The 17157-nt window shown below is 60.0% G+C and overlaps 1 protein-coding gene across 2 annotated transcripts in view; it reads right to left on the reverse strand.

The window, feature by feature from the left end:
- The window catches only part of KCNQ1 (potassium voltage-gated channel subfamily Q member 1), a 305399-nt gene that overhangs the window by 21683 nt on the left and 266559 nt on the right, over nt 1–17157 (reverse strand). The window contains exon 16 of one of the 2 annotated variants that reach the window (XM_032879758.1): nt 14713–14873. The exons of the other annotated variant lie outside the window; for it this stretch is intronic. Within the exon in view, the coding sequence (XP_032735649.1) occupies nt 14754–14873 (120 nt within the window). The 3' untranslated portion in view covers nt 14713–14753. Of the gene's footprint in view, nt 1–14712; nt 14874–17157 lie in introns of those variants that run through there. 2 annotated transcript variants of the gene reach the window in all.

Consider the following 17157-nt stretch of genomic DNA (forward strand, 5'->3'; position numbering starts at 1 on the left):
GGGCCCCTCTGCTGGGCAGTGCCAGCTTCTGTGGACACCTGGCTGTCCTCGTCCCTAATGCCCCCCACCTCGCCCAGGCACTCAGGCCACGGGAATTTCTGGAGCACCTCCGATGCGCCAACACGGGGGACCTGGTGGCCAAGGTGGCATGATCTACGTACCCGATTGGCACAGTGCCCATCCAGTCAGACCAAATATGATATTCCACAGCTCTGTGTGGCCGTACCCAATGGGGTGTCCCCATTTTGCCTCCTATCCTCTGGGTGGCACGGGCACCCCTTTGTGATGCCAGCTCCCCTGAGTTTTGTGGATGCCCAAGCCCCAGCTACTGCCCTCCCACATCTGTTTGTCCTTCTGTGGCCCGTGGATGGCCTGGGCCTGGCTCACTGTCCTGCCCCTGCAATCTCTTGCTGGTGACCCTCTCCCACCCCTTCTTCAGAGGGGCCATCCCTGCTGCCCTCCAACGTCCATGGTCAGCTCGGACCTCTCCTCTGGGCCTCATGCCCTGACTGCGTGCAAACGCCCCCATACAGGCATCTCAAAGACCCATCACATCATCCCCCACCGTGTTCCTGCCTGGGGCTCACAGCAGCCTCCCTGTCCCCACAGCAGGGCCAGCCACAGCCTGGGGGGAGGGCTTTCCTGATGAGGCCTCCCCCCTCCCCTGACCCCACCACCCCTTAAGGCTGGATTTTGGTCCCTAAACATCTCTTGTGTCCTCCTTTCTTTTCAACCCCTGTCCTCTCTCCCTCCCCGCACCCCCACCTCAAGGACCTTGGCCATGGGCCCTCATCGGTCCCCCAGTCTCCCCTGTCACCTAGTGATCACATCACATTCTAGCCAGACAGTGGCCCTTCCGGGGAGGGGTAGCTACACGTGGATGAGTGTGGCTGGGCACAGCCACCCAAAGGACACACTCACTCTGCAGCTCACGATGAAGAAGCATGTGGGGCCCTGTTCATACACTGCACCCCGCAGGGGACAGCCGCTTTTAAGGCTCCCCTCTAGCGGGTGCCGCAGCAGCCTTAAGAAGCACGCACGCCCTGAGACGTCCCCATCGATCAGCTTCAGACATCTCTCCCGGCAGGGGATGAGGATGGAGCTCTTGCACCCTCCCAGGACTCTGGGGCCTCCCGTTTCCCCATATGGCTCCCCTGCTATTTTGACTCAGTCCACAGTGATCCGTGCCCAGTGCCCGGCTCCCTTGGAGCTACGGCGTCCATGGTTCACCACATTTTCTAGTGATGCCTTCATCAGCATGGCGCTCTGTAGTTTTGGAAGCTCTGGGGCTCCAGGTCTGCTTCTGAGACCACCCCACTCCTCCTCCTGGAGGGCCTCCCCCGGAGTTGCTGCCCCTGCTCGGGCCCGGGCTGGGGCTACCCTGCCCACTTCTGGAGCCTCCTCCATCCTGGTTTCTCCCACATTTTCCATAACCTCCAGAGAAAAGGCATGGAAAGAAAATTTTAGGAACTCTGAGTGTCTGAAAATGCCTCGCTCTTGATGGTGACATTGGCTAGGTATAGACTCAATTTTCCTTCAGAAGTCTGAAGGCATTTCTGTAAATCTGTACTGGGGACAAGGACGAGGTTCAGTAGAGTTCCAGGGGGGAAGGGCCTGAGCACATCAGCTGCCCTTTGTAGCCCCAGGTTTCCAGCGGGCCCTTCCTCTCAGTTATGGTCCCCCCTCAGCCTTCTCCCATGTCCCTTCCTGGAACGTCTGGGATTTGTGTGGTGGGCCTCCCTGGGCTGACCCCATGCTTTCTGGATATGCCTCTTGTTTTTTGTCTCTCTGTCTTTATCTCACTTTCTGGGAGATTGACTTCAATAGGTCACTGAGGGTTTTTCTTTTGTTTTCTTTTGTTTTAATTCAGCAGTCTATTTTACATTTCTAGGGGCTCTTTCTTGTTCTCAATTTGTTTCTTTTTCATAGCATCTTGTTCTGGCTTACTGATTACATGATCTTGAATTTCAGAGTGATGTTATAAATGCAGAGCTCCGTTGCCTTATGTCCTTTGGGGTATCCTGCCGTCCTCACCCTGAGATGCCCCTCTGGGTGTAGCGCCTTCTGGCACTTTCCCTCTCTCACCCCACTCTCTCCCTCGGCCTGTGCTCAGCCCTCTACTTCCACTCAGATCCACAAACCAGATGTGTTCCCTCCTGCCTCGGGGCCTTTGCACGTGCCACCCCTGTTTAGATGCTCTTGGCATCCCTCTGCATAGTCTACCTAATTTCCACACATCCTTTCTGTTCGGATCACAGTGTGCTTCCATGGGATGCCTTTGCTAACTTCTGGGACAGGATCACGACCGCTGTGGTGTGCCCCCCAGCTCTCTTTATCACACTCAGCATGGTTCTAACGAAATGGCTGTCCCCGCTCTCCCCCACCTCCAGGAGGACAACCACCACGTGGGCAGGGTCTGGTCCACCTTGTCTGCTGCTGTACCCCAGGGCCTGGCCCCATGCTGGTACTTGTGTCAGTGTCCCACTGCTGCGGTGACAAGTCACCACACACTTAGGGTGCAGACACTGACCACCCCATAGCTCTGGAGGCCAGGAGCCCACAAGGCTAGAGTATGTGACCAGCACGCTCATGTGCACTTGGAGAGAAAGGACACGGTTCTGGTGGAAGGTACCTGGGACCCCCTGGAGGAGGTGTCCTTCCAGGGGCACCTCAAGGACCAGCCAGGTAAGAGGGGCAGATGCTCCAGGCAAAGAGATGAAGGTGAGCAAGAGGGCGGCACCTCTGAGCAGCTTCCAGGGCTTCCAGGGGGATGTGGGGAGGGAGGGAGGTCAGGGCCCACCTCAAAGATCCAGAAGCCACCATGTGTAGGCTAGAATGACAATAAGTGGGGGGGAGGCAGACTGTCGGTGGCCATGGGTATGGAGGGCAGCATGATTCCTGACTTCACAGGGCTCTTCAGCAGGCCTCTCTCTTCCTTGACGTCCCCAGGGCTCTCTACCTGTCCTCCTTTGTTCTGGCCCAGGTCTGATGACCTCCAATCCCCTCTGAGCCAGCCTGGCCAGCCCCCGTGGGTCCCAGGACCCCTGCCGCCAGAGCAATGATTCAGAACAGACAACAGCCCCCCAAAAGCTTTCGGGAGCTTTCGTTGGGGTTGGTGTGAAGACCCAAGTTGCAGAATTCTCACTGTGCACGCCCAGACTCATCCCGCCAGGCCCCAGTCAGTTTTCTATCCTCCCTCCTGCCCCGCACGAGGCCTTTACACGTGCTGAGAGCCAGAGCCAGCAGGAGATGCCAGTGCTCAAGCTGTAACCGCCTCCTGAGCTACAGGTCCCTGAGATGAGGACTCACACGACACCCAGGGAGCCCAACCTTTCCTGTGAGCCAAAAGCCATGCTGCAGGGCTGATCTCACCCTCAAGCAGGGCAAGCCAAATCAGCCTTCAGGTTAGAGCTGATGTCCTCGGAGATGCTGAAGGCCTGGGCGTCTGCAAACAGAAGGGGATCGAAGATCCCGTCCGTGGGGGTGACCACGGAGCACGGTGGGAGCAGTGAGCAAGGAAAGGTGGGGACCCCCAAGGCTGCGGTTCCAGAGAGGGATAGAGAGAGGGACAGACCCAGTGAGGGACAGAGCCTGTTGCATGGGTCTGCAGGGAGGACACAGAGTACGGAGCGGGAGAGGGCAGACAAGACCTGTACATCACCGGGAGATCCACGGTGCTGTCGCAACTACGGCCCCTCGTCAGGAGCTGAGAAGCACAGTGGGGGAAACACACCAACAAAATGAGGATGTGGAGGAACCGAGGGCCTCTGTGAACAAGCTCAAGTCGGGCGGCGAACCTGCCTCAGCGGCCTCCACACGTGCACAGAAGGGTCGCAGTAACAACTTCCTCCAGCTCCCCAAGGAAGTCCACGCGTTTCCAAAAGTCCATGCCTTGGAGTAAAACAGGAAACTAAAAACCAAGAGGCCTGACGAGACTGACACACACAGAGCTTCACAAGATGTAGTTCTAAATGGCGCGTTGGGTAAAGAGACACTAAATAGCAACTAAACCCATCTAGAAGGATCTACGGTGACAATGAGAACATAGAGATGCCGTGGGACGCTGCCAAAAGGGTATTCAGAGGAACAGTGATAGCAGTTTTAGGAAATCAGAAAGGTTAAGGATAAGCTTCAACTCAAGGAGGTGGAGGGAGAACACCAAAATGATTGCAAAGAAAGAACAAGAGAGGAAAAAGGAAGATATTAGCGGAACAGAAAAATTTTCAGGAAAACAGAATTGACCAGTAAAACCAAAGGCTGGTTCTTTGGAGAGCCAATAATGTATGTAAACATTTGGCAAGTGACAAAAAATGAGGAACAGAAGGGGAGGAACACCTCTAAGAGCAGAGTGAGTTGAATACATCATGTCCTAGAAAACTAAAAACTTGATGGGATGAATCCCTTTTTAAGGAAAAATTGCCCAAAGCGGCTAATGAAGGAGACAATCCCAATAAACTGAAAGCCCCTGGAAGATGTGGAATGACAGTCATCTGCCCTCCTCCAGAAGGGCTCAAGCCAATATTCTGTAATATTTTTTGGAAGCAGGAAACATGGATCCCACACAAAGGGAAGATGGAGCATCGCCTCATGTAGGAGATAAAACCACATGCCCAACCTGGCCAAAACCAGCGGCAAACACAGATGCACCCCTTCCCCCCACCACCACGGCGACACTGTAAGACAGCGGACGGGATCTGGTGTCTCAGAGGCGTTTCTAGAAGGCAAGGCCAGCTCGACCCTGGAGGCTGAGCAACGCACTAGCTCACGTAGTCTGCTTTGGCCCCGCCCTTGGCTTAGGGGTGTTTCCAACCTGACTCCTACCCCCACCGTGGGCAGGTGGTTCTGGGGTGTGTCTCCGTCCCCGAGCTCCCTGCCCGCCCCAATCACGCCGGCCCTGCCTGCCCTCATTCTTACTCCGGCGGGTCATCTGTCTCTATCCCCTCAGTCCCCCGCTCAGGGCCAGGCGTATGGCAGGCACTTGGGGGGCCCCTGTGGAACCGATCTGGTGTTCACTGTAGCTCCACATGGCTACAGGCAACCTTCTCCACCAACCACGGTTCTTGCACAAGTGGGGTGTGCCCCTGGGATGGGAGGGATGGAGGGACGGGTGGGAGGGTGGGGGAATGGGAGAGGATGAGAGGCAGCCAGGGGTGATGGCTGAGACCCCAGCCCCCCCACCCCAGCAGGCTGACATGGATTGGAGCCGAGGGTCCTCAGGATCTCGAGGTGCAGGGGATTAGGTGCTCCGGAGTTGAACCAACCCATGGATAGAAGGTGGTGTTCAGATGACCTCTCAGGGGACAGAGAACCTGGGGCTCTGGCACAGGAAGGCAGTGGATTTGTCCCAGCAAGCCCTCACCAGATGCCTTCACAGTGTCCCCGAGTGCCTGGTAGTCCCGCGAGACCCTCACCCCCAAGCGCCCCTGGGCCGCGCAGGTGGCGGCTGGCACTCAGGGGACGTGGCAGGGCCCAGCCCGAGAGAAGCACATTCTCCAAGGAACCAGGAGGACACGGTCTGGGGCCTCTCCGGGAAAGGCCCCACATTCCTACCCCAGGGCTTTTGAACCTCTCTTTGCTCCGCCTGGTCTTTGCCTGGCTGGCTCCCTCTTGCTGTGTCGGCCTTGGGTCCCACGAGACACCCTCAGGGCCCTGGAAGTCCCCTCTATCAGAACCCCCACATTCTTGCTGTTCTCAGACGGCTGTCTCGCTCGCTTGTTTCCCTGATTCCTTTCTGTCCTCCCCAATACGTCACAGCCTCTTGGGGACGGACCCCGGACCCCCGCCATCTTGGCCACCACTGATGCCTGGAGTGTGCGGGGACGCCAGACGCATGAGTGAGCACGTGGAGCAGTGGCTGAGAGCTAGGAGGAGACACTCCTGAGTCTTGCCGAGCAGAAACTCCCAGGGGAGCTCTGGCTGGTCTTTTCAAAGGGACAGGAGAGGCCTGACCTCCATCCTGGCTGGAATGGGGAGCACAATGAGGTGGGGGTCCCGCAGGGCTGGGGCAGGGGCGGTGGGGCTCGGCTGGAGGCGGGGCCCTTCACGCCACCTGCCTTCTGAAGTGGCAAGTGGGCTGTTCCCCCCCTTACCCCCAACACAAGCCTGCTGGCCCGGGGGCAGCGGGAGGGAAGCCTGTTGGGGAGGGCGTGGAGGGGGCTGTGGTGGCAGCTGAGAGCAGGGCCTGGCAGGCTCAGGGGAAGGCCCGGGGAGGGGGACTCTGGGCAGCTGGCGCTGAGGACCTGTGGCCTGACGGTGGGGCGGGGTGCGGGCCCAGCAGCTGAGCCGCAACAACTGGCATCACTGTAGGCCCCGGGGCCACATCACGGTGCCTGAGCTGTGTGCACAAGCGTGGAGGGCGGCGGCCACGGGGGACCCGGTGCAGGAGAAGGGACAATGGGGGTCCCTCTGGGCCCCCCTCCACCGTGGTGATGTGCTGGCCCGCAGCATCGGGCTCAGACGTGTCACCGGCTTGTCCATCGGAGAAAGGCCTCGGTCTGCCTTTCCGAGGGCTCCTGGGCAGCCCTGGGGTCTGCACACAGTGGGGACAGGCGGAACAGGGTTCAGCCCATGTGTGTCCCACACTAGGGGACAGGAGAGGCTGGGATCCCTCAGTGTGGGATGCAGCTGGAGAGGGGACTAAACTCATGGTTTTTTTTGTTTTTTGTTTTTTGTGGGTTTTTTTTGATAGACCTGCAACTTCCCTGACAAGACACTCACTTAGATATTACTGTGTTTGTGCCAGTAAAAGAGAAGCCGGTTTTGTGGATAACAGGCATTCGGGAATGGCAAAGAGTTAAACAAAGTAGGTTCTCCTGCGGGCCTTCTCAGGGCATTTAACACGCAGATAAGCATGTTCTGTGCAAAGGTGAGGGAGTGGGGCACAGTGGGGAAGGGAAAGTGTCTCCAGAAGGTTCCTAAGACTCTTCTGACCACAAACCCGCGGTCCGAACTCTGAGCAGCACGTCCCAAGGACTCGGGTTTCCTTCATAGTGATGCTCTGCTCCGCTCTGGACCCTGTGAGGGAAGGACCGGCCCCGTGCGTGGCTCTGCTCCCTGTTCCCCCACCCACGGAGGCTCCCACAGGCTCTGTGGAGCTGGCACGGCCCCCTCTTAAAGCCCCGGGCTCTGCCCTGTGGCCACGGAGCCCTGGCTGAGCCTCAGGAAGGCACCAGGACCTGAAATTGGGGAACCTGCTCTTCCCCTCGGTGGGTGGAGGGAGGGCAGGGAGGGCTGGCAGGCGCAGCTCGGGACCCGAAGGGGGCCCTGGAGGCCCGGGGTGGCTGCCACGTTGGGGTCAGCTTGGCTCTGGGACCACTGAAGTCTGTCAAGGCCGGGGGGAGGGGCGCCGACACGGCCCTGGTCCTGGGGTATGACGGGGGTTCAAGGTAGCCTTCAGAAACTGGCCGGAGCCACGGAAAGAGCCGTCGTGGGCTCTGTCCAACGTAGTTAGAAACATCTGACTGTGACCACAAAAATGCTGGCATCCGGGTCTGCTGCAAAAACATTTTCATGTGAAATGCAAACGCACTGCTGCCTGAGGAGCTCGCGCTTAACCCTTGGAAGGGAGCGCGCGGCAAAGCCACGGCCTGGCCTCCGCAGCCACGAGGCCCGGCCCGGCCCCCCACCCCCGGCGCAGGTGCAGGGCGTGCAGAACGCCCCTGGGCTCCGCTGCCCCGAGAGCGCCCCGCTCGGCCTCGGTTCTCCGTGTGCTCAGGGCGTGGGGACAGCTCCGTTTGGGGCGTGACTTCCAGGGGCAGAGGGGCGGCCCCTCCTGGGGCCAGGCTATGGCTCACAGGCGCACGGGCACCCACTCAGCAGGGTGTCGGGGGCGGCCCACGGCACGAGGCACATGCAGTAAAGCTCGCGGGGTCCAGGGGCATCTTGGAGTTGGGGGAGAGACGCAGTGATGAAAGGCAGAGGGCACCTCGGGTCCCGGGGTCCTCTGAGGGACGAGTGGGAGGGTCACGGGAGGCGAAGGCCCCCCAGTGGGCGCGCACAGCTGGTCCTGGGAGCCACGGCCCTGTGGCCGTCCTCCGGCAAGCGCCCCCCTCCTCCGACGCGCTGCTGCCTCAGCAGGGTCCCGCCATGCGGCTCCCTGTCCCCCTCCAGGGCCACAGGGCGAGCTCAGCTTTCCAGCGTGGGTGGAGGGAGGCCTGTCCCACAGCAGAGCCTGGTGCTCCGGGAGCCATTCTGGGAGGGGTGATAGCAGGGCCGGAGGACAAGCCAAACCCCCATTCTGATGGCCTTGGAAAGTCTCCCCAGACAGGCGGGGCAGCCCCGGGTGCCCTCAGCATCCTCAGCACTGAGCACTACTCTCCTTTTTAATTTTCACCAGTCCGCCCTCCATGGCCTGCCTTCCCAGGCCTGAATCTGGGGGCTCCTGGCCCAGTGGCCGTCTTCGTGGCCGTGGCATTTTCTCCTGCCGTGCGTGAGCCCGCTGCACGCGGTGGCCCGGTCTGTGCGCGCTCTCGCTGCGTACGCCGCGCAGGGGTGTCCCCAGAACGGGGAGATCTAGCCTCACTCCCTGAAACGGGCCGTGCTGGGAGGGGATGCACCGGAGGGCCTCGGGCCGGCCACCATGTCCAGGCCGGGCCTCCAGCTGTCCACATTCATCTTGCGCGGGCGACCCTCACCCAGGGCTGTGTGTACACTCTGGCCCCCAGTGCCAGGGGCCGCCTGCCAGGGAATGTGTCCAGCTGGTCCAGCCCCCCGCGCCCGCCACCCCCCGCCCCCAACAGGTGCGGGTGACTCAGCGCAGACAGCTGTCGGTACAGCCTGGAGACCCCTGAGCAGCCTCGGCTGAGGGTGGGGCCTCCGAGTTCCGGGGGATTCTGGCCCGAGGGCGTGGGGTAGCTCAGCCCAGGGCCTCGGCTCTCCTTCTCTGCCCCCACTCTTGTGGGGGCCTCCAGCACCTCCTGCTCCTTTTTGGCGGGCAGAGGGGGTGGGTGGGGGGTCCTCCGGGGAGGGGCTCGGGCCGCCCTTTCATTCGCACAGGCCTGGGCCCGGGGGTGCGGGCGGTGCCAGTGCCGTGGGACAATGCTGGCAGGCCAGGCTGTCCTGGGAGCCCTGTCTTCCTTGGGGTTGGCCACTGCAACGGGATACTCTGTCCCCACTCCCGAAGGCTCTGGAAGGGGCACCAGGGACCTGGATGTACAGAGAAGGAGGAGCTCTAAGACCTCCTTTGACTCTGGGCCAGGAGAAGGGCCCCAGCCTGTCTCCTCGGAACCTAGAGACGCCCATAGGGCCCCTCACGGAGCCCAGGGCCCCACGGGGGCCCCTGCATGGCTGTGCGCGAGCCAGAGCTGCAGACTCGACACACTTTCTCGCCAGCCCCCTGGCGGCCCCGGACGCAGGGGGTCAGGCAGGCCAGGAAGCAGATGCGGAGCACCTTCTCATAAGCAGGGAAGAGTCCCGAAGGGATGTGGCTCAACACTTAGGCCTTGGCAGGATGACAGACTTGTTTGCTCTGAGGTAGATGGAACGGGGAGGGAAGCCAGCCTTGAGGGCTCGAGGCCCACACATTCCTTCTCTGAGGAGTCCTTGCTTGAGATCTCTCCACCGAGTTTGCTTGTCTGCTCACTCTCTAGCTCCCTCCCCTCTGTCTGTCTTCCGTTCCGTCCACCTACGCATCCATCCACCCACCCACCTACCACCCTCCACCATCCCATTCCATCCATCTGTCCATCCATCTGTCCATCTACCCACTCACCTACCATCCATCCTTCCACTATTTCATCCCATTTGTCCGTCCAACTATCCATCCACCCACTCCCCTGCCGTGCATCTCTCCACCATTCCATTCCATCCATCTGTCCATCCATCTGTCCATCTACCCGTCCATCCATCCACTCACCTACCATCCATCCTTCCCCCACTCTATTCCATCTGCCCACTCATCTGTCTATCCATCATCCAACCACCCACTCACATCCATCTCTCCACCGTCCCATTCCATCCATCTGTCCATCCATCATCTTTCCTCCCTCCCTTCTTTTTCTTCCTCGTGTCCCTTTCCTTCCCTTCTCCCCATCCACGCAGCTTTCTTTCTACCTCCCCACCCACCCAGGGCCCAACCGCACTTACTCACACCACCCACCCCTGCCCCTGCCGCGGGCCCGAGTGCCCGCTTTCACTCTTTCTATAAGCAGTTCGCAGCCGCCTCCCGTGTATCTTGCGGCAATGACAAGAAGATCAAAAGGCCTTGATGACGCAGCCACTGGCCTCTGGAGTGACAGTCTGCCACCAACTAAAAATAGACCAGGACCAAGATGCTCTATTCCTTCTCTGTCTCGTGAACCCCTGCCTCTCTCCGCAGGGGACACACTCCACATGGCCAAATGGCCCCAGATCAGAGGAGATTACGGGGACGGGCCCTGGTGGTGGTGTCAGGGCTTGGTGACCAGGTATGGGGTGGATGGAGAGGGTGACTCTCAGGGTCTTGGGTGACATTGTGCGTGGGGTCATTTGCTGAGAAGGTGAGCACCCAAGGCGGGCAGCCTGGGGAGAGGAAGTGGAAGCACCTGGTCTTGGCCCCAGTGGGTGTGGAGCACGGGGGTCCACCGATATGGGCTGGGCCCGTGCTGGGGTCCTGGGATCGTGTGGGCTTGAAGTGGCATTTATGGGGTGGTCAGAGCCCCTACTGAACTTCTTGGGTACTTGTGAGCTGGGATAGATGCCGTCTGCCTCCCGCCTGCCCCTCTGACCTGCACCAAGAGGGAGACAGCGGTGGGGCTTGGCTTGGCCTTTGTTCGTGGTCAGTTCATCCGGACAGCAAGGACACCACAGACTCGGCCCAGCACTTTCTCCATGCCAGGCTCTGGTCCAGGCACAGGGCTTTGGGAGGGACAGGTCCACACCAGCCCTAACACGGCAGGACTTCTGTTCCTGGTGGGGAGCCGGACTCCCCAGCCAGGGCTCTGGGGGCAGAGACCCAGAGGCAGTACAGGGATCAGCGTGTCAGCTGGGAGAGAAGCAAGAGCGACCGGCGGCCCCACGTGTGGCCACGTGGCTGGCCGGCCATGGTCCAGCTCCAGAGTACCCTTTGCATGGGCTCAGGGGCCTAGGACGAGTCCCCTGGAGGCTGGAGGGCCACACGGGAGCTTCCGGCAGGTAAGGCTACGAGGGCCGTGTGAGGCTGTGGGGCCCGTGGGCTGTGGAAAGGCGTCTGGATTGCATTCCAGGAAGAAGGGGCTTTAAGCAGGGAGCGCATGGTCTGGTTTATGTTTGAAACGTCCCTCTGGCCACTGCGTGGAGACAGGAATGTCGGGGGGGAGAGGGAAGGCCGGCGCCCCTTGGGATGGGCCGGCCCTCATCTTTGGGAAGGAAGGCTGCCTGTGTACATGCTGTTCCCGTCAGCCGGAAATGCCCTTCCGCCCCTGGCAGAGGCTGCAGAGGAAGGAGGCTGGGTTTCCAGTCCCTCTCCCCATTACTTAGGACCCGTGCCCCCCTGGGTGTCCTCCTTCCCTCTCTCCATACCTCTGTCTTCTCAGCTTCAAATGACCTTAGTGAAACCCCCCCGCAGGGCTATGGTGAACCTGACTGACCTCAGGGCCCGCCTCTTCCAGGCAGCCCTCCCTGGGTGCCCACAGCTCAGGTGATTTCCTCCTCCTGGGCATCTCTGCCCTTTGGACATTACAGGGACCCTGGACACACATCAGCCCCTCACCTCTGTGGACGGCTAGCCCAACAGACAAGGAGCTCACTGTGGGGGCACTAGGCTTTGGGTCCTGCCGTGTTCCCCCAGCAGAGCCAAGAGCCATGTGCCCGAGGGCCACTCCACAGGGTATAAACAGCAGTGAGTCCATCACTGTGGCCAAGGATATGGCCCCCAATGCCCTGGCCTCTGCAGTCAGGGCCTCAGGACCCCTATGAGTGTGTGTGGGGTCTCCCTCCCCACGGGCAGTCCAGACCCCGTGTGCAAACAGGGCCTGTTTTTGCTGATAGGACAGTTGTGTATGTCCCGGTGTGGCAGGCAGCCAGACGGGCAGCAAGGAGCTGGGGCCTGGTCCTGCTGTCAGGGTGGGGCTGGGAACAGAGCCCTCCTCCCTGTCCCAGATCACCAGGAGGGATGAAGAGAAGGAGGGAGAGAGGGGGCAGGGAGGAGGGAGGGAGGAGGGAGGGAGGAAAGAAGGGAGGGAGGGAGGGAATGAGGAAGGAGGAAGGAGGGAGGAAGTCCGTGCACCGGATTCAGTGTGTATGTGCAGGCCTGGGCAGACAGCTCACACTCCAGGGTCCTGCTCTAACCCTAGGATGGGGTATCCTACACCGAGGCAGGGCTGAGGCCCAGAGGGGTTTGGAGACCCTCCAGAGTAGGGGTGTTGGAGGTACTGCATGATGCGCAGCTAAAAATTGGGATTTTTAGATAAACCATGAACTTTTTTTTAGCATAAAATGTCGTATGAAATATTTGGGAATACACTTACACAAAAACCCTCATTCATCCGAGGTGTCCTACATTTTTTTCCTCTTTTGCTAGAACTGGTGACCTTCTCGGAGGCCCTGTGGCTCAGGAGGGGCTTCCAGACTTGGGCCCCAGCGGTCCCTGGTCTACGAGGCCTGCTTTCGGGGTGCGGCCCCGTCTCCCTGCTGCGGGCACTGGCCTGGCCTTTCGGTTCCCCCTTCAGAGCAGCGCTGGGGATGGGGTCCCTGTGGGCCAGCCCACACTCCTCACTTCCCTCTGCCCTTCTCTGGTCCCGTGGAGCCCACTGGGTCAGAAAGTCCCAGCCCCCGAGCCCCTACTGCGGGCCAGTGGAGGTGGGCTTCCTGTTCTCCCGCGGGCAGGCCGGGCCCAGGGAGGAATTCTCACCGCAGTAGGGCCACCTGTCCTGGAAATCCTGCACCGCCCAGCTCAGACAGCAGCCCCGCGGCACGGGCTTGCCACCCAACGAGACCTGTGGGCTGTTGAAAGCCCTTTGCTGCCTTCCTCGCCTCTGAGCCCTGGATCCAGACACACCTGAAGCCACTTCTCTCTGGGACTTGGCTGGTATGGGAGTCAGCACGTCACCTTCCTCATGCTGGCAGTTTTGGGGTGAATTTCTATTTCTTGAAATGGAAAGTTGGGTTTCGGGAATAGATTTCTGGGTGAGGGCTCGGTGCAGGGGTGAGACTGCCCGATTCGGCTTCCCCAAGGAGGGGTTGACACAGCGGGGCCCTGCGGGGCAGGCTGAGGGGCGGCGGGGAAGGCACAGCTGGGGAAGGAGCGTGGTGGTCCCATGGGGCTGGATGCGGGGTTCACCTGGGACTGGCCCATGCTGCTGCTAGACGCTGAGCTGGGAGGGCTCCCAGGGGACATCTGCACCTGCAGCTGCCCATGGGACAATGCACAGGCCTGCACGGCCCCTCCCATGCCAGGACCACCACTGGGACTTGGCACGGTTCGTCCCCATTCCGCAGGGAAGGAAACTGAGGCTAGAACCCTCAACCTGTCTGAGGTGGCACTACAGGTCGGGGGCAGGGCTGGGGCTGGAACCCCCGCTGCCGGAGGCTGACCGGGCCCAAGAGTGGGGGCTGGGAACTCGGGAGGGGCTGTTGGGGACTGAGAGGTGGGAGGGGCCGTGCGCTGGCCAAGGGACCCTGGCGGAGAGAGTGGGCGCCTCTGCTATCATGGTGAGAATGAGCCCGGCCTGCCCACCGGCCCATGGGGACGAGAGACCCTGACTCATGGCATGTCCTCGTGGCCCCAGCGAGTGTCAGCACCCCTGCGGGAGCCTGCGTGAGATTCAATGGTGGTGACGTGGCCTCGGCGAGAGCTCCCTCAGTCCCTGGGCGCCGTGGACCCTCTCCGCTCCCCGTTAGGTTACAGACAGGACGACAGTCTCAGCAACGTGATCTCTCCCGCTGCTGTCGAGCTGCCCCTTCCAGTCCTCCCAACAGCCCTGCTGCCCCGGGAGCAGAAGGTAAAACAGACTCAGGAAGCCTACGCCCCGCCCTGTGCGGTCCCACGGACACCGTAGCGGGTGGCAGCTCGCGCCGATGGGCTGGGCGCCATGGGAAGGGCTTCACCACGGGCTCTGCATTTAATCCTCCCTGCCCTGGGAGGGTCTGGGCAGGTGTCCCCAGAACCAGAGCCTGACAGAGGGCGAGAGGCCAGCTGCCCAGACCCCGGACATCAGGTCACCCTGGCCGGGATCCCTGGGGATGATGGGCGATGTGCCTCAGGCCGACTCCACCCGAGGGGAGAAGGTCTCGGGCTCAGGGGCTCCCCACCAGCCATGCGGAAGGAGGGGCACAGTGTGACGGTAGGGGGGTCCCCTGGCCAGGCTGTGGCACCACCCAAGTATGTGGTATGGGACAGAGACGTCCTGGGGACCATGCCCGTCCTGGTGAGCCGGGGGCTGGGATTGTGCCGAGGCCAGGCCTGCCAAGTGCCATGCTGAGAACTGCCTGCAGCACCAACGGGGTAGTGGGGACACAGGACAGGGTGTGAGGTTCTTACCCATCCCTCTGCCACACCGGTGTGTCTTCCCCGTGGGCTCCCAGCCGCCAGCCCCGTGCTTCCAGACAAGCCCTCGGAACCAGAGCGCCACACATAGTGACACATGGTGTCCGTCAGGGCAGTGGCTGGTACCCCACCCATCACAGCTGACACAACTTAATGCCAGCAAGCCCATCTGCGCTCAGATCCGGAGCAAACATCTAAAAACGCTCGGAACATGAAAGAGAGGCCAGGCTGACCAGAGACAGAGGATCAGGAAGCGAGGTGATCTCAAGATGTGAAAATGTATCTGGAATCCCCAGAAAGATTCCAGAAACTGTTACACCCACCAGGCAAGGGCAGGAGCAGACCACAAATGTGAGAGAGCAAGAGGACAGGACACTGGAGACAGGGCTGCCGATGCAATGTCACCGACGAGGGTAAGGTCGAGGACATAATCCTACAAGTAGAAAAGAGAGAAAGAGACATCGAAGATTCATTTAAAATGTCTTCCATCTGGTTAAAAGGAATTTAAAAGAGATAACGGGGATGATGTCATGAAGGGCATGGTCAGAAATAATAAAGAGAACCTTCTGGAATTCAAAGACTCAAGTCCCCAGAGGGTCTGCCAGATACTACACACCCTTGGTGAACAAAGTCGGCCACGACAGAACCTCGCTGGGAAAGGCAGCCCCCTAAGGCTAGAATGTAGATACAGAAGAATTCCAGGGAACAGAGAAAGGGGATTCTTGGGGCTAAGGCAGGCATGAGAGGTACCCACACAAAGTCTGGAGGCCAGAAGACCTCGGGATGGGTCTGCAGGGTTCTGCAGGAAAACTTGCAATTCTATACCTGGTTCAACTACCAACAGGCACAACGATTGAGTGAAGCTATTTCCGGATGTACTGAGGACTCAGAATGCTTGCCTTCCATGCCACGCAGCTCTTACTGGGAAGCCACAAGATCTAGGGACAGTAAGTCCAACCTGGGATCATCACAAAGGCAAGTTCTAGGATGATGCTAGAGAAAAGAACGGAGGAGTGGGTAGCAGGGTGAGCCCCAACGCCATCTTAACGTGGAATCAAGGTAAACCCACGGCGGGAAGTAGGGCCTGACCAGTGCTAGTGGTCCTGACCACAACACCGACACGACTCACCTGGGAGGCAGTGAGGGAGGTGGGCCGGGTCGCAGCATCGCTCTCTACCACGTGAAGTTGAAAGAAGACCACAGAACCCACAATGACTCCAACTTCCCACATTTTATGATGTTCCCCTGCCCCCAAACCTGAAAGTGATGTTTAGAAATGAACTTCCCCTTTGGTGAAGAACATTTATCTAAATTCAGCATTTTTTGATTTCACTTTTTTTCTTTGTTAAGAAAAATGAATAAATCAAAAGTAGCACTACCATATTTATAATAATTTCTGATTGTTTGTCATCCATCTACCATCCATCCATCCATCCATCCACCCATCCACCCATCCTCCCATCCATCCACGCACACACGCGCACATATATCCCCCCCCCCCCCCCCAACCACCCCCCCCCCTTTTAGCTCCTCTTGCCCCCCCCCCCCCGTTTTTTCCGTGCGACATGCACCACAACGTCTCAGATGCTACCTCCCTCTCATTAAAGACGGGTATTTCTGGGATAACAAGGGTTATCCTCGGGGACAGAAGGGAAGCTCTGGAGGTTTTCACTTTTGTTTTTGGACCTTCCTGTCCTGTTTGAATTTTCTAGACATTCAAGTAGACCTAAAACATCTATCCGAACACTTGCGTTGAATACAACTGGTGACAGTCATTTATGAAGAAATTAGGGTCTTCTTTTTGTTTTCTCCTCATCAGCTCTGCACTGAAACCTATTAAAAGAAACCCAGAGAGCTATTTTCAGGCACCACTCCCTTGGAGGTCTCCCCGGTCCTCCGGCCGCCCTGTCACCATGCCCTGTTCCACTCCTGCACGGTCGGTATCCGGGCCTGGTGTTTCTGATTGGGGTGGCCCCGTCAGGCTGGGAGCGCCATCCTGTCCCTGCAGCAGCGGCGGCACACTCCCTGCCCGGGACGGGTGAGGAGCTGGGGCGGGGGTGGCGGCAGGGTGGGGGGGCGGGTGCTGGGTCAGCCTGGAGGCGTTCGCCTCAAGCCGCAGCCCACCAGGCTCTTGAGGTCCCAGGCAGATGGCGTCCAACCTCTGTCTGGCGCTTGGCAGTGGGTGGGGAAGACAAACCCACAACAGTGCCCACAGTGGTGCCCACAAGAGGGGGTGGGAGCCAAGAGCTTCCACCTTGCCACGTGCCGGGCGCCTGGCCAGGTGCCGCACAGACAGGGCTGCAGGTAATCCTGGCCCGGGGCCCGGAGTTAGAGTCCTTGTCTCCTCCTTACAGATGCAGAAACCAAGGCTCAGAGGGGCCGCGTGGGGTGCCTGGGGTCACGCAGCTAGGAAGCGGGGAGGCAAGGGTCCGCATCTGGCTTTCTCTGCTGGGAATGCCACAGGCGAGATCACCGGGCTTTGGGGAGCTGGGGAGGCCGGGGAAGGAGGCTTCGGGATGGCGACGGGGGAGGTGCACGGGCTGGGGCAGTAGTGGCGCCACAGATGGGGAGGTGGGTGGCCGGGCTGCTCTCTGCGCTCCGGAAGGCAGGGCCACCGTCCTCTGGGCCTACTGAAGGCAGGAGATCTGCAGAGACAGAGGCAGGCGAGGCAGTGGGGTGGGCTGTCGCCAGGAGACCCAAGACGCAAGGTGCAGAGC

The sequence above is a fragment of the Lontra canadensis genome, unplaced genomic scaffold, assembly GCF_010015895.1.
Source record: "Lontra canadensis isolate GAN:19392208 unplaced genomic scaffold, GSC_riverotter_1.0 scaffold66, whole genome shotgun sequence".
Lineage (NCBI taxonomy): Eukaryota > Metazoa > Chordata > Mammalia > Carnivora > Mustelidae > Lontra > Lontra canadensis.